The following is a 25,957-nucleotide window of genomic DNA, read 5'->3' on the forward strand; positions in this document are numbered from 1 at the left end:
CTACACATTTATTTTACATTTCTACTAGCCATTGCGGTCAATGCAACACCATTAAAGAAATACGCTATCAATTGTGACCGCATAAGGATATAGTCCGAAATACTCTGAAATGAACGGGCCAAAAAAGAACAATGCATAGTCTATTGGGGGGTGTCCCCCTTGAAGTTTTATTACATATAAATAATATTATTTTTTTTGTGATAGTCTTCATGGCTATTTCGATCTCGTATACATACATACATGAATTAAATGTCTACGTATCATGTTGATTAAAAAAAAAGTCAAACAGGTATACACATTCTGTTGAATTCAAAAACATGTTCTCTCTAATTTTATGCCCTTCCAGTTACCTAAATCTAGGCCACAAAAGCAAATTCCTAAGGTTATTTCTTTCTTTATGATAACTTATCATTTGAAACAGAAGGATATTTTGAGCACGGAATTTATGTGGAAATGAATTATGATTTCATTTTAGTTGTGTTGATCATCCAAGGTATGTAGTATATTGTTAGTTAAGACAATATGTTTTATAAACAATACTTGTTATCTGCGTTTTACCCCTCTGTGAGAAATTTAGCAAAGAATCTTAAAAATTTAATGCATGTCCTTATACAGTATTTACACGGGTTCAAATGTCGGTTTGCTTTTTTAGTTTTAATTTGTTTTTGAATTTCCGAAGGAAGACAACGACCCGAACAATGAGCAGAACACTGAACATTATGGCCACATATAGATCTTAGACCCATGCAGCGATAAAATTCTGCACTCAAAGGCGGTCTTGAGCTGACAAAAAAACAATATTGATTGTAAACACAAAACTCCAAAACATACAAATGAATCAATCATATTTTTTTTAATCACACAAGACTAACGAAGGCTAAAGTTGCCTGACTTGGGACAGGCGCAAAAATGAGGCGGGTTTAACATGTTTTGTGAGTTGCCCACCTTCCACTATACCTCTAGTCAATGTAAAAAAACAACCATTTTTTTAAATCACACAAGATTTACGAAGGCTAGAGGTTCTTGACTTGGGATAAGCGCAAATGAATTTGGCGGGTTTAACATGTTTTGTGAGTTCTCCGCCTTCCCCTTGACCTCTAGTCAATGAAAAGCCACACACAAAAATAAAAGCGCACAGTAAAAGTCAGTTTAAAAGAAGTCCGAGTCCGATGCTAGAATAGGCAACTAAATATAATGACAAGCAGAGTACTACTGGCAGTTACTGACACATGCCAGTAGTTTAAACACCCTAACTCAAATCATCATTGATCCTTCCAAGATTGGAGAACGTTATATAAACAACATACAATCAAACAACATTCTGCATTGTAAGACTAGTTTTTTTTGTATCTAGTTAATGTTTACAACCCTTCTAGCCATGCAACCAAAAAGTAACTGACCTACTGTGACCTTGATTTTTTTTGTGGAGAAATGGAAGTTAATTAATCTAAATATCATGCAACATGTAAGAATTAATGCTTGGTTGATGCCAGTGACAAATGTTTCATGCATATTCAAGATGAGAGCAAATGAACAATTAATAAAATTGGAAAGTTATATATGCTATATGTAGAGGAATTAAAATGGAAGGCAAAGTATATGAATTGCCACTGGAAAATGGTGATATGTTGAACGCACACCAGACGATTTCTTAAATATATTAATTTCTTTTTTCTATTCGATTGTTTTTTTAAACTATATAATGAGGTTGTTTTTTTTTAAGAAACACACTGAATACTAGTAAGTGAAAGTATGTTGAAATATTAAAAAAACAAACAATTACAAAACAAATATTAAAAAATTAGATCAATGTCCAAAGCACATATTTCCTGTATCATAAACATGCATAAGGCAAGTAAAATGCTATACGTGTATAGACGATCACAGACCAATTGATAAGTTCTTTTCTCAGTTTTTGTATCACCTTGTAATACCAGAGCCTTGACGAGATATTATTGTGAGCTTGCAGACAGAATCAACTGCAGAGCACGTGATGAGGCTAGAACATGTGGGTCAGACGGCAAAACATACTACAACATGTATGTATCCAATAGTTACGAGAAGATTACCACAATATATAGCTATAGGTAGAGGTGGTATGAATGTCAATTAGACAACTCTCCATCCAAGTCATAATTTATAAATTAAGTAAACCATTATAGGTCAAAGTAAGGTCTTCAACACGGAGCCTTGGCTCAAACCGAACAGCAAGTATATCGCAGTAAAGGGCACCAAAAATTACTAGTGTAAAACCATTCAAACGGGAAAATCAACGCTCTAATTTATATAAAAAACGAGAAACCAGAAACACTTATGCTTGTGACCACATCAACAAACGACAACTACTGTACATCAGATTCCTGACTTCGGACAGGTGCTTACAAGTGCAGCGGAGGTTAAACGTCTAATGGTACCAAACCTTCACCCTTATCTGAAACAAAAGTGTTACATCCCAACATAGAAAGACACACTATAAAATATCAATTGATATGGCTTAACTCAATCAAAAGACATATTAACAGCAAGTGAACATACACTGAATGAATAAATTTGATCTTTCATACAATTTAAATACAAAATCAATAAAATAATATAATATCTGTATGTCTTCAATAGTTATGAGAAGTTTACCTTAATATGCATGTATCTAATAGTAATTAGTTAAGGAGAAGTTAACTACAATGTGTTTATATAAATTGTAGATTTATGAAGTACAATCATTATGTCATTATATCGTTTAACTGATTATTGTATTTTTTATAAATATAATTGTTATTATATATATCAATATAGATTTTCTATTGACAAAAAGAGGAAGAAGAAAACAAGGATACAATCTAAAAAGTCATCACCACGCATAAAATTAAATAAAAGTCCAAAAACACCACACAGTAACATTTGGCATCTACGGTTTTTACAAGAGTTGTGATATAATTTACAGAAAACATAAAATTTTGTAAACGTTCGTGTCTTTACTTTGAAAATGTGTACATCTGATTCACTTTCAGGTGTGCTTTAAATATAGCAACTTGTGACCACCCAAGACTACATGCTGTCCACTCTGGACCATGTCCAACTAGTTCGACTATCACTGACATACCATCAGTTCCTACACAAGATGGATTACAACTGGCTTATGATATATTCTGTCTGGATTTGTTTCACCACAACTGTTTATTGGAAAGGTCGTTTCAGTTATGTGGCTCTAATAAGGCAACATACATTAACTTGTACGTTATACTTATATCACTATTTTACAATTTGAAAAAAAATGTTTTGACATCATTAAACAAAGTTATTATCGTTTTTAAAAAATCTATTTTAATCGTGAAATTGATTAATTTTAATTGGTATAACAAACTTTTGTACGTTAAAGTTCTTTTCTAATTTTGAATCTTTTTTTTCAAATCTTGAATTTATCATATTTCGATACATCCCTTGGTAGATTAAGATTTTGCATTAGCAGCGTGATAAAAGGTTGCGCGATCATGGTTTGCATTAAATTTTGCAGAATATAAATTATACACTATTTAATAAATATTTCAATCCTGTCTTTTATTGTTTTTTTCAGATGTGAATTTGACAAAGCCAGATGTACCCACAGAAACTTACATGTGGTTAAATACGGACCATGTTAAACTGGCCAGAGAACTATAATATAATTATATGTCTCTGGTTAAACCAATGTTTGCGCAATTAAAATATTTTCAGTATTCATTCGTTTCATTAACAAAAACACATGTCGCAAAGATCAAAGGCGGCTTGGACATTTAGAGTTAGACGGATAGGCGGTGATGCAGTATACAATGTAATAGTTTCGCAACATGATAAGGAAGGTGCTTCAACTATTTGTAAACAATATTAATTTGATTTCAGTTGTGTAGCCATTGGCAAATAATGATTGAACGTTTTTAATTCGATATAGAGCGTGCTTTTCTATCTTCCTAACTATCGATTAATTACATCGAATTGAATAGGGATTAGTGACATCAGAGACATATATACACATGTAAACTATATATATATATCTCTGGTGACATACTGCAATGGGACATCAACCCAACAGATGTATGCAAAAACATTGAAATGCATCTAGATATGCATACCAATTTCATATTAATCTCCTTATGTTTCAAATATTCCTCCCTCTTTTCAAACAGAGTATAAATGGTTTCATTTCTTACATTCCATTGATCTCAATATTCTATATTAGCACTACCGTACCGATCAATCGGTTCCATTCCAATATCACACTCCATTGTTTAACCTTTCCAATAACATTTTCCCGCGTTTTTACGAACATCAGTTCGGAACTCTTTTGGACTCATCCTACTGCACGATAGCCAGGTGTAAAACTGGGAAAGAGGAAAACAAGACTAAAATGCCTGCTAAGAAAAGAAAGTCACAAGAGACAGCTGATAGCAAAGAAACTGTTAAAGACAGTCCGACGAAAAAATCAAAGAAAGCCTCAGAAGCAGACGCTTTCAAACTCATTGTTGAATACTGGTATGAAACAGGTTTTTGTCTTTTTTTGCCAGAGCTCTAGCTTTAAATCTTCAATTGTGATAGTAAACATAACCAACCATGATAACCATAATTGTTAAGAGTTTAAATCTAAGGAAACTTTTCATAGTAGTATAACATTTGACACCCACATATGCAACTATTCCAGTCATAATTAGGTTCGATAACTCTGTATGTGACTGGTTTAATTATGGTTATGTAAAATGTACTGGTTACCCAAGTAATAATTTCAAAATATATATATATAGATATTGCATCTTTGTTTCAACCCATCCGTGGTTTCCTTTCGTTGATATAAAATATTATCATTAAATGATTTCATAAACAATCGTATAATACTAATATATATATTAAGTCTTGTCAAAATTTACATCGTGATTAGGTCACGTTGCCATGTTTGTTTTGTTTGATCACGTTGATGACTTAATTAATATCTCCACAATCTTGCTTTATCCTTAATTATCATACGAGTTACAATAACGTGTCATATTTAATTGCAATACAAACAGTTAAATCTTATTGAATTATTTGCATGTGTAAACTAAGTGTCGAACATCCTCTACGTTTGAAATTATTTGGTCGCCATTTTGTTATATGTAACTTCGAAATTTTATCAAAACAAATAGCATGTATCCACTTTCACAGAGGGAAATAGTGTTTAAATATATGCTGCATTAAGGTAAGACAATTATTGAAAAGACATGCATCTAACAATTTTACGATTTTCATCGTACAAATCTTCAAAAATCTATATGTCCATGTCGCCCCACGCTATCAATGTTCTAAACTGCATGGTCGGTGCATGTAAATCTTTATTTTTAGTGTGAGAGACTGTTTCTAATAAATATATTGAAGAACATGTGAAAAAAGAAATTTCGTAAGTACAAAAAGACACACTTTGATAAATATTTGAAATATTACATTTTGATTTATAACTAAATGAATACCGGCATGTCGTGTCGTTATGAACCTTCAACAGTGTCCGCCATTTTGAAAATATTGCTGAAGACTGCCAAAATATGAACTTTTCAAACAAATTTCGAAGCAAAAAGTTTAATACCTGAACTGATATGGTTTGCCATTTACTTTAAATAAATATGTTGTCGATCTTTTTAGAGGTTGGAAGGATATAAGTAACAATAAATTAATTGAGAAAATTGATTTTACAAAAAGGTCCCATTGCAATTTTGTCGAGTTTTAACGAAGATGTCAACGGAGGCTGTGTGGCTATGTCACCTCAATTTTCAAACTTATTTCGAAGCACGAAATCATATTTCTGAACTGAAACTTAAAACATATTTAATTGTAAAAATTTATAAACTGTAAAACGCGGGGTTGGAAGGAAAAATATACTTTATAACAAACAAGTTATGACCGTTTTATCTATGTACCCCGTTCACTTTCATTGATAATCTATCGGCCATTAATGATATACAACAGAAGTGTAAAAGTCACGTGATGACGGAGATAGTTGGATATGAAATTGGAGTTTGTAATTAAGAGATTCAACCCCCCCTTTTTTTTTTTAAATTTGTTACATTCTAATATAGTTTACATTTTCCAAGATTAATCAATATTTTACTATTAATAGGGTTTTTTTTTTTTTTTTTAAGTTTCCTTAGTTATACTCATATAACATGTAAAGTATGAATTGAAAGAGGTTTAACAGTTTATAGGATAACTGCACTCATCAGAGTGAAAAGTACTTGCAGTTCAAAAAAGCACATCAATATGATGAGGTCAATAACCATCAACACAAAAGTTGTTATTCTTTTTAAGAAAAAAAAGATATCAAAGTAATTCCACAAGAATTTCAACAACATGCTATCCAGATAGCCTTACTGCTGTAAGGATCATCAATATACTGATTTAGATCATATTGTAACTAACATTGACTAACAAATCGAGCATCATGATGTTTCTAGTTTCAATTGCATTTTTGTAAAGTTATAATCCTATAAATTCTTTTGTTTTCAATTTCAGCAAATCCTGACAAGTATTCAAGCGCAGGGCTGAAACATTAGTAGCAGACTTGCGCCAGACCTTTGGTGAGGTAGAAGTTGATTTCAATCCTTCCAAACCTCGCCGTGGAAGTTTTGAATTTACTCTGGTTAAGGGTGGAAAGGGTAGGTTTATTTGAGAATAACTGAGTGACATCCGTTTTACATGTTTACTAAATAGATTTATGGTCCTGTCACGAAAAAGTCATATCAATGTACATTGTATAACTTAATAAAAAATTATGAGGCTTTGTTTAGTAATTGGAAATAAAGATACATTATGTAGATTTATAGTTAATTGGTTACAAAAATGTTTCCAGGTTAACGTAAATATTCACATATTCCCACTTTCACACTCCAGGATCTTGTTGATCTTATAATTCATTTGTCCAAATATTTTTGTCACACTTCCCACTTTCACACTCCAGGATCTTGTTGATCTGATATTGCATTTGTCCAAATATTTTTGTCACACTTCCCACTTTCACACTCCAGGATCTTCTTGATCTGATATTGCATTTGTCCAAATATTTTTGTCACACTTCCCGTTTTCACACTCCAGGATCTTGTTGATCTGATATTGCATTTGTCCAAATATTTTTGTCACACTTCCCACTTTCACACTCCAGGATCTTGTTGATCTGATATTGCATTTGTCCAAATATTTTTGTCACACTTCCCACTTTCACACTCTAGGATCTTGTTGATCTGATATTGCATTTGTCCAAATATTTTTGTCACACTTCCCACTTTCACACTCTAGGATCTTGTTGATCTGGTAATTCATTTGTCCAAATATTTCTGTCACACTTCCCACTTTCACACTCTAGGATCTTGTTGATCTGATATTGCATTTGTCCAAATATTTTTGTCACACTTCCCACTTTCACACTCTAGGATCTTGTTGATCTGATAATTCATTTGTCCAAATATTTTTGTCACACTTCCCACTTTCACACTCTAGGATCTTGTTGATCTGATATTGCATTTGTCCAAATATTTTTGTCACACTTCCCACTTTCACACTCTAGGATCTTGTTGATCTGATATTGCATTTGTCCAAATATTTTTGTCACACTTCCCACTTTCTCACTCCAGGATCTTGTTGATCTGATATTGCATTTGTCCAAATATTTTTGTCACACTTCCCACTTTCACACTCTAGGATCTTGTTGATCTGATAATTCATTTGTCCAAATATTTTTGTCACACTTCCCACTTTCACACTCTAGGATCTTGTTGATCTGATATTGCATTTGTCCAAATATTTTTGTCACACTTCCCACTTTCACACTCTAGGATCTTGTTGATCTGATATTGCATTTGTCTAAATATTTTTGTCACACTTCCCACTTTCACACTCTAGGATCTTGTTGATCTGACATTGCATTTGTCCAAATATTTTTGCCACACTTCCCACTTTCACACTCTAGGATCTTGTTGATCTGATATTGCATTTGTCCAAATATTTTTGTCACACTTCCCACTTTCACACTCTAGGATCTTGTTGATCTGATATTGCATTTGTCCAAATATTTTTGTCACACTTCCCACTTTCACACTCTAGGATCTTGTTGATCTGATATTGCATTTGTCCAAATATTTTTGTCACACTTCCCACTTTCACACTCTAGGATCTTGTTGATCTGATATTGCATTTGTCCAAATATTTTTGTCACACTTCCCACTTTCACACTCTAGGATCTTGTTGATCTGATATTGCATTTGTCCAAATATTTTTGTCACACTTCCCACTTTCACACTCCAGGATCTTGTTGATCTGATATTGCATTTGTCCAAATATTTTTGTCACACTTCCCACTTTCACACTCTAGGATCTTGTTGATCTGGTAATTCATTTGTCCAAATATTTCTGTCACACTTCCCACTTTCACACTCTAGGATCTTGTTGATCTGATATTGCATTTGTCCAAATATTTTTGTCACACTTCCCACTTTCACACTCTAGGATCTTGTTGATCTGATAATTCATTTGTCCAAATATTTTTGTCACACTTCCCACTTTCACACTCTAGGATCTTGTTGATCTGATATTGCATTTGTCCAAATATTTTTGTCACACCTTCCACTTTCACACTCTAGGATCTTGTTGATCTGATAATTCATTTGTCCAAATATTTTTGTCACACACATCTCTGAAGTTTATTAACAGATGGACTTCATATTTGGTGATCAGTAGCTTTTACAGCTAATGAGTTATGAAGTGTTAAGTGTTTTTTATAGCTGTCTAGCATCATCTTCCTCTTTGTCAATACTTTTAATATGTCAATATTCAATATACAATTTTCCAATGCCACTGGAAAGAATGACTTCATATAATTTGGTCTGCAGCCTTGGCAGCCATGACAAATAAATAATGTGACAAACACTTCTTTCAATATGAACAATTTTACTGTATATCAATGTTGCATTCTTGTAAAAAAAACACTGGCAATAGTAATTGATGTTTAACGACATTCCATGAAAAACCTAATTGCTTCAAAATGAAAACGTTTTCAGAAAGTTGAAATGAAGTTGTGTTTTTTCATTTTGCAATAAAATAATGCTATTGTACAGAATAATATTGGTGTCAGAATTTGCGCAATATCTTGGACGATACAAATTATTGCAACAGTAACATCCTCATTGCATTATTATTTTTTTTTATTTTACAGAAACCGTAATATGGACAGGAGTAAAGAAAGGACCACCTAGGAAGATGAAATCCCCCGAAACACCAGATCTAATTATTGAGGCAATCAAAAAGAATCTCTAAATATAGAGAGAAGAATAAGGCAAGGACTCTAGACTCGATCAGTACCTCAACAAACACAATATCTCACTAGCTATTTCAACTTGATTGATGTTTTTGGTTTAGAAGTTTTAATGAAAGAAATAAGTACAAAGGGAGATTACTCTCTACTTATTACTGGAAATGTTGTTTATCTTCTAGCAAGAACAAAGATTGACTTGTTTATGTATGTGAAAAAAGGTGACAAATTTAGTTTGGTGCTATTTTTTGGGGGTGTTTACCAATTTTTTGGTGATGATTTTTTCATAATAAAATATAAAAAAAAATGAATATTGATTTATATTTTAATTTTGTGGTGATATAATATTAGAATTGTTTCTACTGGGTACAAAATTTCCAGCTTTTTGCACCGCCATTGTCTCAGAATGTTTTTCTCTATATTTTTATTAAGGTATATAGGAATTTTTTTTCTGATTCAAGTGTCTGTGACTTTTTGATAACTTTTCAATTGTGTTACCTAATTCAATGGTTTATCAGTATTTCAATTCTCAAACAAAGAATTTTCAAATAGATATAAAAAAAAATGTGGTGTGAGTGCCAATGAGACAACTCTTCATCCTAGTCACAATTTGGAAAAGTAAACCCAGACCTGTTGGTGACCTTCTGCTGTTGTGTTTTTTTCTATGGTCAGGTTGTTGTCTCTTTGGCACATTCCCCATTTCCATTCTCAATTTTACCTTATAGGTCATAGTACACATTGTCAAACTTTTCTTCAAATTCACTGATATATTGCCATCTTTATCTTTCAGACAATTAGAGAGGGGGGATAGGATGGGTACTGATCCCGAAATCCCGGGCTTAAAAACACGAAATCCCGAGATCCCGAATTTAAATAAAGTAAATCCCGACATCCCGAAATCCGAAAAACGAATTCCCGGATCCCGAAAGGGTCAATCCCGAAATCCCAAGCTTAAAAACACCCGATCCCGGAGTCCCGATAAAGGTCCTATCCCCCCTCATTAGACAATGATTCATGAATCTTTCATCTTGGCTTGAGCCTTCAATTTTACAAAAAATAAATACAAGATTTGGTTTATTGCAAGGGATCAAGTGATTTGGATTGTAGAAACTACAAAACACCTGATAACCTTTAACAATGAGGGAAACTAATAATGCATAGTAAGTTATAAAGGTCCAGCAAATCACAAGCTTAGTTTATACACCATATATCAATATGGTTTAAACATATCTGACATGTAACTTTTTTTAACCATGATTCTGTGGTTTCAATACAAAAAGTCGTCTACCATCAACGTTGAGAAACCCTTGTTTTGAGTAGATTTTATAATGTGTCTTCCAAAATTAAATTAAAACCAAAACAACAATGTTCCTGAATCAACAAATATGTCATATTCTGAACTTTGTTATGATACATTTGGACAGAAGTGTAACAGCACAACATGGTCATGAGAACAAAATTAATTTTATTTGGTGATTGGTTTTCTGTCATTAAGATATGTTGAGAATATGTTGCCATTGTTTTACTAGTTCTATCTATTTCAAACATGATCCAATGAATAACATGTTTATAATAGCTAAATGAGTTATATATAGAATAACCATTCATTGTCAAATATCAATGTTATTTGTACAAGGCTTAGAAACAGGTAGAAAGTGAGGCTGTGCCGAGAATTTCTACCTGATTCGAGCCGAGTACAAATAACATTGATATTTCGAGACAATGTATGGTTATTAACGAGCCTGCAACTTTTGTTGCAGAAAGCTCGACATAGGGATAGTGATCCGGCATCGGCGGCGTTAGCTCACTTCTTAAAAGCTTTATATTTTAGAAGGTGGAAGACCTGGATGCTTCATACTTTGTATATAGATGCCTCATGTTACGAAGTTTCCGTCAGTCACATGTCCAATGTCCTTGACCTCATTTTCATGGTTCAGTGACTGCTTGAAAAAAAAGTTAAGATTTTTTGTAATGTTGAATTCTCTCTTATTATAAGTAATAGGATAACTATATTTGATATGTGCGTACCTTGCAAGGTCCTCATGTCTGTCAGACAGTTTTCACTTGACCTCGACTTCATTTCATGGATAAGTGAACAAGGTTAAGTTTTAGTGGTCAAGTCTATATCTCAGATACTATAAGCAATAGGGCTAGTATATTCGGTGTATGGAAGGACTGTAAGGTGTACATGTTCAACTGGCAGATGACAGTTGTAATAAAGCTTAGCTTTATACTTAGGACTATCAACATAATATCAATGATTAGTAAAGAAGGCGAGACATTTCAGGGTGTGCACTATTGTTCATTATATACTGCAACTCTTATAACTAATCTAAATGAAGTATTTAGGGTAAAAACCTTCTTAATTCTGAGCAGAAGACGTAAAATTTCCGCGACCTGTATGTTTTATTGCTGTCATAAATAAAACTCTACGGAAACACATTGTCAACGTCATAAACAAGGTGATATACGGTCAGTGACTGTATATCACATATGAATATACTGTCAATGCAATTTGACTGCTCAAATAGCACAGCTGCAGTATATAAATCAATCAGGATCACATTACCAAGATGTCAGTATTGCATAAATAACCATTTCTAGTTTCAGTTGGTATAAAGACAATTTTTTCTCGCCTCTACCAAATCTAAAAAGGGAGACAAGGGTGTGCTTTTTCCAACAGCTGGGTCAACTGTGTATTGGATTTTATCTCACCTATGACAATAGGTGTCGCCATCAAGCGGCAATGACAACATAAATTATTAGTTTAAAAACTTTATATTTCAGAAGGTAGAAGACCTTTTAATGCTTCATATCTTGTATGCAGATAGCATATTTTATGAAGATTCCGTCTGTCATTTGTCCAATGTCCTTGACCTCATTTATCATAGTTCAGCAACTGCTTGAAAAAGTTTTCACCATGTAAATTCTGCACTTATTATGAGTTATAGGATAACCATATTGACATATGGGTTCCTTGCAATGTCTTTTAGATAGACAGGATTCACCTGAAACTCAACCTCATTTCATGGATAAGTGATCAAGGTAAAAGTAACATGATTAGGTCCGTTTCTCAAATACTATAAGCAGTAGGTCAACCATATGTGGTGTATGGAATGACTAACAGATACATGTCAGTCTGGCAGATTCCCTCGGACTATGACCTCATTTTCATAGTTTGTTGGTTAATATAAAGATTTTGTGATTTGGACTTTTTTCAAGTTCTTTAGGCAATAGGTCAACTATATTTGGTGTAAGGAATGATTTTAAGCTGTATATATCTGTTTGGCAGGTATTATCTGACTGTGACCTTATAAATAACCTTTTACTCCCATATAATTATTTTTTTTGCTTTCAATTGTACAATATTAAGACCTACACCTTATATGTCTATCTGCAAAATTCGATAAAAACTTATAAATAAATCATTTGTTATGAATCAAAAATGTTCAGTAGCACCTTTTGCATCTGCCTGTATATGTTTTAAAATCTTTGGTTTACTGGTATAGTATTGCTGTTTATAAATGCTTGGAATCTTAGTGGTCAAGAGGTCTAAGTAGACAATCTTTGGTTTACTGGTATAGTATTGCTGTTTATCAATGCTTGGAATCTTAGTGGTCAAGAGGTCTAAGTAGACAATCTTTGGTTTACTGCTATAGTATTGCTGTTTATCAATGCTTGGAATCTTAGTGGTCAAGAGGTCTAAGTAGACAATCTTTGGTTTACTGGTATAGTATTGCTGTTTATCAATGCTTGGAATCTTAGTGGTCAAGAGGTCTAAGTAGATCATCTTTAGTTGCTGTTCATTAATGCTTGGAATCTTAGTGGTCAAGAGGTCTAAGTAGACAATCTTTGGTTTACTGGTATAGTATTGCTGTTTATCAATGCTTGGAATCTTAGTGGTCAAGAGGTCTAAGTAGATCATCTTTAGTTGTTGTTCATTAATGCTTGGAATCTTAGTGGTCAAGAGGTCTAAGTAGACAATCTTTGGTTTACTGGTATAGTATTGCTGTTTATCAATGCTTGGAATCTTAGTGGTCAAGAGGTCTAAGTAGACAATCTTTGGTTTACTGGTATAGTATTGCTGTTTATCAATGCTTGGAATCTTAGTGGTCAAGAGGTCTAAGTAGATCATCTTTAGTATCACAGTCAACACTAAGATTGTGCATTCAATTCCAATCTTAGTTTACTAGGATTGCCATAATATGAAGGTTTGGATGGGGTTAAATGATTAAAGAATAATGCCCTTAAAAAATGAAGACCATTGGTTTTCCTGTTTAAATTGTTTTACACTAGTCATGTTGGAGCCCTTGTTAACTTGCTTTTGGATGTGATCCAATACTAAGGGTAAGGGTTGAAGGGCTTAGGTTGTAATTATTGAGTTGGAATATAATGAAATGCTGCCATAGTTAAGTTTTTAAACAGTACCATAAGTACTTTATGTCATGGCTAAAACAAAAGAAGAAAAAATAATATCATAAAATCTTTTTATCAAAATCAAAAACAATTACAGTTTCTAACAATTGTATAATTATACACATGAATTCATTTAAATATAAAACTTGTCAATTTTAATACCACTTAATTTATGAAACAAACTATTGCAAAACACAGTAAACCCTTGTTATAAAGCTCCTTATGGTATAAAACCACTAATTCAAAGCCCCATTGCTTTCTATGTTAAATTCTGCAATTTCAAGCATTTATGGCTACTTTGTCTTAAGTTCAAATAAAGGGGCAGTTATTTCATGTCAAAACTACCTTATCCTGATTTGTGCTGAAAGAATCAACATACCTTTAATTGCATATTAGAGCCTACTGGTTCCCCCAAGTTTGATAGTACAAAAACAGGAACTTCTGATCTGAACAATAGGCCAAATGTGCCCTCCTATTAAAATTTCATATTCTTCTTTATTATTCAAGTAAAGCTTTTAACAAGGGTTCTGCAGTGATCCCAAGTGCCAAAGCTTTCATTTGATACAAAAACTACCAAAATATTCCCACTATTGACAAAGATACAGCTATGCGTAGGAACTATTTTGTTTAAAATATGTACTACTTTCTTGTATGTTCTTTCCGACCGTGCCTGAATTAGTGGTTCTATACCTTATGTTATCACCACATTGCTATAAGAATTATTTGAAAAAAGTTTCATGAAATATAAAATGCTACTGACATACAAATATATGCTGCTCAATCTCCTTAATATAATATCAAAACATTTAATATATTTCACTAACTAATAAACAATTTTCTAAACTGTAAAAGGACTAGTAAATGATTTAAAAAAATGTATTGCACCTAGACAAATTATGATAAATATGTTATTCCAGTTAGAGAATTCTTGAAGGATGTGGCCTTATCCATAAATCCTAATAACAAGAAGAAGTACTGCCAGCAAAGCTCACAAGATGATTCCAAACACATCCCACATTAACCAAATCAATTTTAGCAAATCACATCCTTGCCATTGGTTAATGTTGGATGTGTTTAAAATCATTTTGTGAGGTTTGCTGGCATTACTTCTTGTTCTTATTAAAATTTAAAAGATAAAGGTTCAAAACACAAAATGAGAGATGGACAATCATATGGGTCAGATTCAGAGAATGGCCAAACAATAAAGTAAATAATGCGAGTGATTTAGTGGAAGTTTCTTAAAATTCTGTGATAAAATTCTGGAGCTTTTGCAGATACTATATTTTTAGGTAAAGATTGCATGAAATGCAATCAAAACCTTATGGGATTGACGGGATATCTAAATCTTCCAAGGCTGATCACTACCTTTTTGATACACAAAATATAGTGCATTGATCATAACATTCTATACATATCCATGAACAGCAATTTTAACTAAGTTTAAGGATACTATAACAAGGTTTAACTATAAAAATAACACAGTAAATGACTAAGCTATTATCGTGCTAATTCTGTTGTCTGAGGAGGTTGATCTACCCTGTATACATAATCTGCTAGTGTAAAGTATCCACGGTATTCTACTTCATTTGGTGTTGTGTCGTTATGGTAATGACCACCCTGACCATGTTCACTGTAACAATGGAAATGTTCAACTCTTAAATCCATACCCTAAAATGACAAATAATTAGTATATTGAAGTCACATTCAGCATGATTCTACACATCAAGTTTTAATGTTCCAAGTTATTAAAATATTCTTATTCAAAAAGTCAAATCTCACAACTGACATTTTCACAAACTACAGCATATCATACAATAGGAAGGCATGTACCCAAAAGAATTCAATCAAAGGCTTGCAAATTTGAGAGAATTGCTTTCATTTTGCATTTTCAATTGCATTGTAAGAAGTGTTAAGAATTGTAAAGGCTACATTTGAAGATTTTAATACATGAATTTAAAACTTTTGTAAACATTATAAATTCCTTATCAAAACATTGGAAACGACTGTTATTTTAGTGATATCTCTTTCACACATTCATGACCATTTCTAACAAATGGCTCCTGCAACTAAAATTGTATTCTTTTTAATCCCTAAATGGATTGTGTGATAATTGGTCTCGTAAAACAGTCATATCCAATTGTATTTTTGTCCATCTGATGAGTTAAGCCTTTTTCAACTGATTTTTATAGTTCGTTCTTATGTTGTACTGTTATACCACTGTCCCAGGTTAGGGGGAGGGTTGGAATCCCTCTTAAATGTTTAACCCGTCACATTATTTATGAATCCCTCTTAAATGTTTAACCCGCCACATTATTTATGTATGTGCCTGTCCCAAGTCAGGAGCCTGTAATTCAGTGGTTGCCGTTTGTTTATGTGTTACATATTTGTTTTTCATTCATTTTGTTTATATAAATAAGGCCGTTAGTTTTCTCGTTTGAATTGTTTTACATTGTCATATCGGGGCCTTTTATAGCTGACTATGCGGTATGGGCTTTGCTCATTGTTGAAGGCTGTACGGTGACCTATTGTTGTTAATGTCTTTGTTATTTTGGTCTCTTGTGGACAGTTGTCTCATTGGCAATCATACCTCATCTTCCTTTTTATATGTGACTATAATGACAAATACTTACTGGGTCATGTGACACAAGTTCTCCAAGACAAACTAATGGACTGTCCATTTCATAAAACTTTAGCCATTTTCCTACTTGCTCTTGAGAAGTCAGTGGTGTTTTAGAAAAATCAGGCTGAAAAAAAAATAATGATTCAATTTATTTAATTGTACATGAATCATACAGATATGATTTACAAATTCTTAGATGAAAAATAGCTGTTTTTAAAAGGTGTCAGGAGAAAATTCAAACTTGTAGTCTTAACCGTTTAACGAATAAATGGAGAAAAAAATAGAGCATTATATAAAAGGGACATAACTAGAGAACTGTAAAAAAGTTATGCCACCCAAATTCAAACTTGATCTGTGTTTTATGGTAATAGGCATTGTGTATTAGTTTTATAACATTTGGTTGAGGCAAACTTAGATTACAGAATGAAAGCAAAAAATTCAGCAATTTTTCCATTTGTAAAGGGGCATTACTCTAGAAATTTTACAAAAACAGACAAAGCTTAAATGCAAAATACAGAGATTGAAAAAAGTGCAGAATAGTATTTATATATACCATTATATGAAGGTTAGCTTTCCCCTTCTCCACCAGAAAGACACCACCTAGTGCCACAGGTTTGTTGTCATAATGACTGCCCAGGACCTTTCTAATACAGGACATAAAATTTTCTTCTCCAGTTCTCTTACTAGCCTTTACTTCTATCACCTAAAAAGAACAAAAGTATATCAGGTAATACATGATATTAATACATCAGTGTCAGTAACATGGTAGTGTTATGGATAATTTGTTGACATCTTTACGTTTATTTCAGCCTATCGCCACATTTGTTTTGGTTGAACAGTAAGGCTTGTCATTTGGGAAAATGACAAAATTTAATTAATTATCATTTGGTAAAATTTGTCAGATACTTGCTATTACGACAAACACTGAATATTCTGAAAAAAAGTTTTATAAGTGTTTTTTCAGAACCCATCATTTGCATCAAATAAACTACACAAAAATTAATCACTTCTGTACTCCTAATTTAATATAAACAAAAATTTCTAATGTAAAATGCATTCACTGTATTCAAAATCTGATGAATATATCTGGGTCTACAACATTTTTTTATTTAGATTGCAGTTGTCTTTGTCATACTTTATATTTTTTTGTAGACTGCTGTTTGTCTTTTTTCAACTTAGTTTTTTTTTTTTAGCATTACTGTGCATTTGGTTTATCAGAACTTTTTAAGTAATTGTTTTAAATTCATATAGCTTTAGAGAACAATTAATATGAACTGTTTCTATGTTTATATCATGAATTATCCATGAAATAGTTTTGAATGGTGGTCAGCTAAGTGTCACCACAGCACTTAAATGGGCAACATCCTATTTTATCTAGAAATATATTTATGTCTATTTCATGACTTATGAAACAACTACTAACCTTTCCTGGGTTGCCATCACAACATAAAAAATTTCCCATCAAAGAAAATTCATTTTTAGTCAGTGTCTCCTGGATACACCCTCCATCCTGTCAAAAAAAAAATTAATGAAAAAGACTTTAAGGTCATTACATTGTGTAGTAACAAAACGTACAACACATACATGAAAAAAAACCCCACTTTTTCTGTTTGCTGGTTTCAATTTTCTTAGTTTACCCTTGAAATTAGTGTGGAAATGTTTTTTGTTTTTATAATTACTGTGATTCTTAGAGTTATCTCCAGTTGTATCTTAGAGTTATCTCCCATATGTTGTCTATTCATCCAAACTGTGTTGATAAAGCATATTGCATGAATAAAAATCTGTAGCTTTATATGTAAATTAATACATTTTGTTCCCCTAAATTTAAATCAAATAATGTTGGCATATGCCTATACTTAATATATATAAGCCAGTTTTCACTTTTTAAGAGATTGGAAATTCAATTCAACGAACTGACAACTACCCTACACTTTAATCTATTTGTATTTGTAGGTCTGGTGCTTAATAATATAAGACAAGAGTAAAAAGTGAAACATTTCAGATTTTCTAATCATACCTCTGTGCTGACTTTTGCAATGTGTGAATTCATAACAGCCACATTTCCAGACTTGTCTAACTTTACATCATTAATCAGCTACAAATAGAATTTTTTAAAACTGGTTTAAATTTGATTGATTGATCTATTGTTGGTGTTTAACACCACTTGTCTATTTCATGGAAGTTTTTATTGGTGGAGTTATATATAAGGATCTTTGCTATTCCTTGACTAATATTCATGGTAACTGTTGGGATTTTTTGTTTAATTCTTTTAAGTTATGTTTAAGTATTGAAAACATAGTCATACCATTTATTATTATATTATTTTTAACCGTAGATTTTTCTTTAAAAATATTAATCAATTTCAAAAGAAAATAAACATTAAGAAATTGAGGTACATGTATACAAAATGAAAATGAAATAAAGAATAAATAGGTTATATACAAATTAGTTCATTATTTTGTGTTGCCTATTAACCATACAAGCATGTTTTCTATACATTGAAATTTTTGAAATACATAATCAATGGGGGTTGATCCAGTGTTCAATGACAAAGGGGTTAGGAAAGGGGATAATTTTTCATTATACCAAAAAAAATTGCACATGTAAGCAATGTATGTCTCTCCATTGATGCTCAAGGCCTGTTGAAATTTAAAAAACTAATACAAGAGCTGAAGAGCCTATAACACTAATCATTACCAAAGCCTAAACCAAACATTGACAAGGAATTTTAATTTTCTTTCCTACTTACTTCACAACAGCACCCAATATGTTTGTGTGGCCCTGCTCCTGCTCCAATCATAAATGCTCCTGGTAAGTCAACCAATTCAGCTATTTGAGTAAATGTATAGACCTGAAAACATAAATGATTCATATTATTCTACCAACTTGATGCAATTTAAATGATAACAAGATTGAGTTCAAAGTACCGTGAAAATTGGGAAAAAATCTCTAATTTGGCAATAAAATTAGAAAGATCAGATCATAGTGAACATTTGTACTTTAGAAGTTTCAAGTTGATTGAACTTTAACTGCATCAAAAACTACCTCGACCAAAAACTTTAACCTGAAGCAGGACAGACAGATGTACAAATGGACGGACGGACGGACGAACGAACGATGGATGGATGAATAAACTGACGCACAGACCAGAAAACATAATGCCCATAAATCACTGGCGTAGCACACGGTATGGTTGGTACGGTTCCGACCGTACCAATTGTTACTGCAGGTACGGAAAACCGTACCAAAAAAATCAAAATATTAATAAAAAAAATATGCTAGAATAGTATGCAAACTTCCATACAATAAAAGTTTTACATTTACCCCTACCTGTTTTCTTAAAGAAAGAAAAAAAAAATCCTTCAACGTTAAAAGTACTGAGCATATCAATGTATGTAAGGCAGCAACCATTTGATTTTCTGGGGGGGGGGCTATGGGTTTTTTTTCTGTACAAACTTTTTTTTCGCCTGTGTCGCCTGTGGCGAAAAACAATCTATTTTTTTTGCAACAAGTCGAAAACAATTTTTTTCTTTCAATTTTAACATTACATATAGTGACAGCTGAGGGTGAAACAAACAATTTTTTTTTCTCAGAATCAAAAACAAATTATTTTTTTCTCCAAAAACTGGAAACAAACTTTTTTTTTCAAAAAAAAAACAATAGCCCCCCCCCCTCAAAAATCAAATGGTTGCTGCCTAACCGCAGTACCGTAATCAGTTTATTGATTACCAATTAATGATTAATTAATGAAATTGTTAAAGATGCTGTTGCGGATAATGTTGGGTGTTGTTATTGGTTCATGTGCCAATCTGACACAGACTGAATAAACTGAAACGGATGGATAATCTGAAGAATGCTATAGCCAGCAACAATCGCCAGCTAATTCGGAAAATCTCCACATGATGTTACTAGCTCTACGTTTAACGCATCAGTTTGGAAACATGTTCAAGGCCGAAGAAGCCAGCAGTTTTTTTATTTGATTAATTGTTGCAAGTTTTGATTCCAGATGATGTAGATATAAACCTCAAAACAATTGGAAATAGTAATATTATTGTTTGCACAATGCCATATACTTAGGTTTGCAGGTAAACGATATATGTAATGATTTCACTCGTTTTTTTTTTAATAAAACAACCACAAGTCAAGTTCAAAATCAGTTGATTGATTGTTTATTTTCTTAACGTACAGTTGCAAATATTTCGAGCATAATGTCAATTGAAATCAGAGGTGAGGGCTTTTTTTTATAATGTAAGATACCGTTTTGCAAAAGGGGATATAATCTTTATCGGGACTCCGGAATTGTTCATTAAAAGTCGGGGATTGGTTATGTTCGGGACTTCGTAAGACCTCTAAGGCTTCATACCCCTTTCTGCACTGTGCCTTTCTTTGAGCGCCCTTCCGTAACACAAAACCTGAACAAAAAATCACCATTATTTCACATATCTATACTTCACTAGGAGGCGGTTTTCGTGAGACCGCCGATTTACTCTTTCCATTGTTTATTACAATTATTTAGAAAACCTGTAGGAATGGTGAAGAATTAATGAAGAAAATACATTATATTTTTAAAAAAGAATCGCGATCAAGGGACAAAAGACAAACCAGAGAACAAGTAAGACACACAAGGACAACCAACACCATTCAACATTGAAAACTATAAAATCAAATTAGAAACACGGACCCCTAAAAAAACTGGTGTAACTAAATGTGCTCCAGAAGCGTAAGCAGGTCCTTCTTGCAAGACAACCATTGTCCAAAAAATCACGGTAATGGCGACAGGCTCTCTAATAAATGTGCATATGAAAAAATCGTACACAATACATATAAACAAGATACAAATTATCAAGAACACAGTGATTTATTTCAGTTCTTCATCTTGACAGTCGCTGCATGATCATTTAAAATATTTATATCCTACCAGGTCAAGATGACCCCCTAGTGTCGACTTAAGTGATTGTCTTGAACGTTCACATTAAAACATTTAACATGTTAACCCTGCCGCAATTTTGCGCCTGTCCCAAGTCAGGAACCTCTGGCCTTTGTTTTTCTTGTTTGTTTTCAATTTTAGTTCTTTCGTGTGTTATGGGGTCTAGAAAAGTGTGCATCCCCCAAAACACGTTGTTTCTGCACCAACAGTCCTGTAATAAAAGACTTCTGAGGTTCATATCATTTACACTCAACGTTTTTTATCATGTATTTTTTTTTACTATCAATGTTTAACCCGAGTTGGGGTTTGATAGTAAAAAAATTAGATACTATACGAATTCGGGTTCAACATTGATAATAAAAAAAATATCCGCTAAAAAACGTTGAATGTAAATGATATGAACCTCGGAAGTCTTATATTATAGGACTACCAGACCGGCCGCAGCTTATCCCATGCATGCAGTGTGTGAGGATTGTCATGATAGTTTTTTTACCCATTCCCGATCCTCATTCATTTTTCTATTCACTATAGCTCTAAAGTTGCTAGCCGCACTTTGATTGTTTTATTTTAAACATTAAAAATAATAATATTAAGATCTTATAATAAATAAACTGACAGAAATCACTTGTAAATCATGAATTTTGCACAATGATTTGTCGCGAAGTATAGTATGACAGTGTTGTTCTCATTCACCAATCTTGCTATGTAAATGACACAAAAAATAGAAAACAAACTACAAAACCTGCAAGACACAGACATTCATTTTTTTTCAAATTGTCTTGTAAAAAATGCTGCTGCTCAAAAACATTTGTTAGTGCCAGGAAACACTCAGAATGCAGGATTTTAACGCTATAAACCCCAGAGCTTCTGGGGGCCTTAAGCGGCCCCCATTTCCCCTGCCGTAATGCAGCCTCGCTATGCGAGGCTGGATGGGCCACTTCGTGTCCCATATTATGTCTAATTTGCAGAAACCGTACCGTTATTTTTCGGCATGCTACTCCTATGAAATGGGGCATAAAAATGGGTAAATTTTTAAAACAGATTTTCTTTTCATCACAAGTACATAAAATGTAATTCCAACAATTAGGAAATACATGACTTAATATTGTACATTGTTGTTTTGGGTAGATCTCTGTTAAATTATCATAATGACCTCACATCCTTTGTCAGTACTCATGTTACGGTATGTCAAGGTACAAGTACATTATTTCACATGAAGCTGATTGCAATGCACTGTCTGTTGAAATAATTTAAGCATTATATAATAAAAGAATACTAAATGCATTAATTGTAATGCTGTAATCTTATACAAAAATGGGGAAAGTGTAGTGTAACTATCATGATACAAATCCATAACAAGGACAATGAAAAACGTCAATAAAAATATTGATATATCAAAAAATCTCCAGTTTTGAGGCCCAAACTCAAGCTGAATATTTTCAAATCTCTAGTTGTGACAAGACAACTCTGTCACATGTATGTTATAATGTGAGTACCTTGTTAAGCTGTGGCAATGGTGTCAGATATGGAGGTCCACCAATGTCAGCAAGCCTGGGGTGTCCATTCAAACCTGTTCAAAAATGTTTTAATAAAATAAACTGAAAATTTATTTACTTATTGTTACCCTGAGAAAACATTTGTCAACCGCTGCAAAGCCAAGGTTGACAATGTTTTCTCAGGGTAACAATCTGCTCTATCAACCTCTCAGCTATGTGTTATTTTATTTATTATATATTAATGTCCTTTCATTATTGTCTTTTACAGTTGTATTCTAAATTCAAAGCATTTTACTTTGAGGTCAGTGTCACGAACATAACAATGTTACAGGTATTCGAAATATCAAGACAACAGATGTGCAACAAGATGTTTTATTTTTGCATTCAAGTAAAAAGTTCTGTGCCAAAACGTAGAACTTAAGTTTTGTCTTTAATGCCCGATCTTAATTCAATTCATTGTCATTTAAACTGTCGATTTTTGATTAGTCTTCCCACAGGGTGACATTTATAATAATTGTCACCCGCTAATGTGATACAGTAAATTGTCACCCTCATATTAGCCAATCAAAATCTAGCATTTTAATGTGAAATATAATAAAAAGATTTACCTGGTGCTGAAAGACCATAAGGTTTCTGGGTCAGATCGGGACAATCCACAACATTCACACTGACTGTTGAAAAGTTCTTCTCCAAACCATCATTCAATACTACAAAAAAACAGATGTGAATGCGAGTAAACAAAAAAACAAGTATTCATACAATTGGTGAGAAAAAAGCAACTTAAAATCATTATTACTTGTCTTAGTCTCTATTACACTATTTAGTCTATTGAATGAAGTCTTTCTAAATACAATTTTAGTACTTTTTCCTTTTCAGAACAAAACAAAGCTTATTAAAATAAGATCTTTGTTACTTATCAACTATATATGTAAAATGTATCAGGTCTTGATTAAAAATAAATTTTCATCATGGTGGAATCTGTTCCTATTTGAAAGTAAAAGTAGATGTACCTGTCACGCATGCCACTGGAATGGGTATGTGTTTTTAAATATATCAACGACCATGGTGTGAAACTTGATTAATGTTTTGTTTCTTCATCAGGTGTCTGTTTTATAAAATACAGTGCACCACATCTTATATCTAATGAGTATGAATGATCTGATCTTTATCTGCTGAAACTTGTATAATACAAGTGAAAAAAAATGTCATTTAAGTACAGATGTAATAGAACTGATAATTTAATAAGTTTACTGTTTATATGACCAAAATTGTCAATTGACCCCTTAAGGTGGTATGGGAGTCTAAAATAAAAATGATATAATTTGTTCATACTTTGCCAACACGTAGTATCTATTTATATATGTTGAAATATATAATAAAAATGATAGGTCACCGCGCATTTTCTCAAGCTACAGGACGCGACAAAATGACACATTTTGTAAGGATTATACAGGAAAAAACACCATTTTGTGGTTAGAAGCTAAACAAAATGATAGAATTGTTAAACACTTAAGGAAAAGATAGCTTTCAGACAATGCTTTGAGAATTTCAAAAGAAAAGATAGGGTCACCGTGAGTTTTCCAGCTAAAATACAAAATAGGAAAATTCCATGTAGAATCCTTCAGAAAATGCACTATTTTAGAGTTACCTCCCCTTAAAATGGCAATTTAAAAAAATAAATAAAAAACACACAAAAATAATCAACATTAGCAAAAATATTAATATTTATAAGTTATATTCTTATAAATTGGTTCTTTTAAATGAAAATTCATATTAAATATCTGCATTCCTGCATCAAATTTTGCTACCTTGATAGAAAATCTTGACCTTTGGTTCACTGTTTTTTACAATCCAAGATGGAGGAAGACACCCATACCACCTTTTTAAAAGGAGTTATTGCCCTTTATTATCAATTTAACACAATTTGTTTATCATGTTTTCCTTGAAACTGCTGAGTGCTAAATCAAATTAAACCAAAGTTAAGCTGAATGATTCTTATGTTTTATTTTCAGTTTCCTCAAAAACATGGCCACCAAGGCTAAAAATATAACATAAGGGAAACTGCAGTTTTTTTTACTTATATCTCAAAAAATAAAACATTTATAGCAAATCAGACAAGAAGGTGAACATGGGGAAGTATTCATTAGGTCGAAGTCTACCGGCTGCTCAGAAATTATTAGCCAAATCTAAAGGGGTGGCAAGAGCTTTATATCCTGAGTAGCCCATAGTCCTAATTATATTTTATCATTTAACAAAATAACCTTGCCATTTATGACTAATAGGCAGCACAGGGCACTTACGACAATGACCCCTTAAGTATCTCTTATATTTTTTGTAAACACAAAAATAGTGAGAAAGAAAAAAAGGGGGTCCATGACAAAAGCCTGTTATAGCAAAGGACAAACGAAATAGTGAACTTATATGTGAATGTATTGAAAGAATTTTCTAAATTTCAGATTGGCCTATTCTCAACTTTTAAAAGTACATAAATAGACATGTTTTCAACTTTTATGTCCTATAGATAAAGGCAGATGTGGTGTGAGTGCCAATGAGACAACTCTCCATCCAAATAACAATTTAAAAAAGTAAACCATTATAGGTTAAAGTACGGCCTTCAACACGGAGCCTTGGCTCACACCGAACAACAAGCTATAAAGGGCCCCTATGCATATTACCACGTACTATATTTTGACCTTAGTGAAAACTTATCTCAAATGAACAATTTTCATTATATTTCACCTTTTGCAACTTCTTCCATTGCTGGAACATGCATATCTGCCTTTTTTACGGGTACACTTTGCGATGACATCTTTTTATCTGCTCGTTTATTTTGCAAGAAACTATGTACTTAGTGGGCTGTTGCCTGCCGTCTCTGTTATCGTAGCAATGATTAGAGTTATCGTTACTAAAACTGGGCATTACGAAAAGCTGGAAGTCATTCATTCCATGCCAACACGGAAAGGCGGAAAAGGTAAATTGGGAATCAAGGCATTATATATCTTTCTCCTGACATATAGAAAACCACTAACTTTAGAACAACAGAGAAGTCAATTTATAAGCGACCCAATGTACTTGGGGACAGGACATTTATTTAGTCCAACCTTTTTTTCCATATTCAGTGATCATTTTTTTCCCTAATAATTTCAATTATTTTCGTGCCGGTTTTTTTCTTTATTACATGAACGCAAATATATGTATGCATC

General features: G+C 32.7%; 3 protein-coding genes across 3 annotated transcripts; 1 reads left to right on the top strand and 2 right to left on the bottom strand.

Annotated features, from left to right (window-relative positions):
* The first annotated feature begins 354 nt into the window (after positions 1–354).
* Positions 355–3,713, top strand: LOC139528471 (thrombin inhibitor rhodniin-like). The gene is made up of 4 exons (XM_071324456.1): positions 355–493; positions 1,913–2,039; positions 3,009–3,230; positions 3,572–3,713. Exons 1-4 carry the CDS (start codon positions 454–456, stop codon positions 3,636–3,638), a joined length of 456 nt encoding a protein of 151 aa, XP_071180557.1. The 5' UTR covers positions 355–453; the 3' UTR covers positions 3,639–3,713.
* Positions 3,714–12,734: 9,021 nt separating this feature from the next.
* LOC139526638 (uncharacterized) lies at positions 12,735–13,430 on the bottom strand. Its single transcript, XM_071321799.1, has one exon. The coding sequence runs from the start codon at positions 13,428–13,430 to the stop codon at positions 12,735–12,737; it is 696 nt and encodes a 231-aa protein (XP_071177900.1).
* A 1,633-nt stretch (positions 13,431–15,063) lies between these two features.
* LOC139528472 (ester hydrolase C11orf54 homolog) lies at positions 15,064–25,653 on the bottom strand. Its single transcript, XM_071324457.1, has 9 exons — positions 25,494–25,653; positions 23,363–23,461; positions 22,755–22,828; positions 19,081–19,182; positions 18,349–18,426; positions 17,755–17,841; positions 16,885–17,034; positions 16,342–16,455; positions 15,064–15,379 (listed from the first exon to the last, which is right to left on the bottom strand). The coding sequence occupies exons 1-9, from the start codon at positions 25,561–25,563 to the stop codon at positions 15,209–15,211; spliced, it is 945 nt and encodes a 314-aa protein (XP_071180558.1). The 5' UTR covers positions 25,564–25,653; the 3' UTR covers positions 15,064–15,208.
* Between the last annotated feature and the right edge of the window lie 304 nt (positions 25,654–25,957).

The sequence above is a fragment of the Mytilus edulis genome, chromosome 6 (genome assembly GCF_963676685.1).
Source record: "Mytilus edulis chromosome 6, xbMytEdul2.2, whole genome shotgun sequence".
Lineage (NCBI taxonomy): Eukaryota > Metazoa > Mollusca > Bivalvia > Mytilida > Mytilidae > Mytilus > Mytilus edulis.

Excerpts from the sequence above, each read along its gene's own strand:
- LOC139528471 (XM_071324456.1), top strand. The coding sequence starts at position 454 with ATGAATTATGATTTCATTTTAGTTGTGTTGATCATCCAAG. Across the intron at positions 494-1,912 it reads AGTTGTGTTGATCATCCAAG|TTTTTGTATCACCTTGTAAT; the intron begins GTATGTAGTATA and ends TTCTTTTCTCAG. Across the intron at positions 2,040-3,008 it reads GGCAAAACATACTACAACAT|GTGTGCTTTAAATATAGCAA; the intron begins GTATGTATCCAA and ends ATTCACTTTCAG.
- LOC139528472 (XM_071324457.1), bottom strand. The coding sequence starts at position 25,563 with ATGTCATCGCAAAGTGTACCCGTAAAAAAGGCAGATATGCATGTTCCA. Across the intron at positions 19,183-22,754 it reads CATTGCCACAGCTTAACAAG|GTCTATACATTTACTCAAAT; the intron begins GTACTCACATTA and ends TTATGTTTTCAG. Across the intron at positions 17,842-18,348 it reads TTGCAAAAGTCAGCACAGAG|GATGGAGGGTGTATCCAGGA; the intron begins GTATGATTAGAA and ends TTTTTTTGACAG.
- LOC139526638 (XM_071321799.1), bottom strand. The coding sequence starts at position 13,430 with ATGATCTACTTAGACCTCTTGACCACTAAGATTCCAAGCATTGATAAA.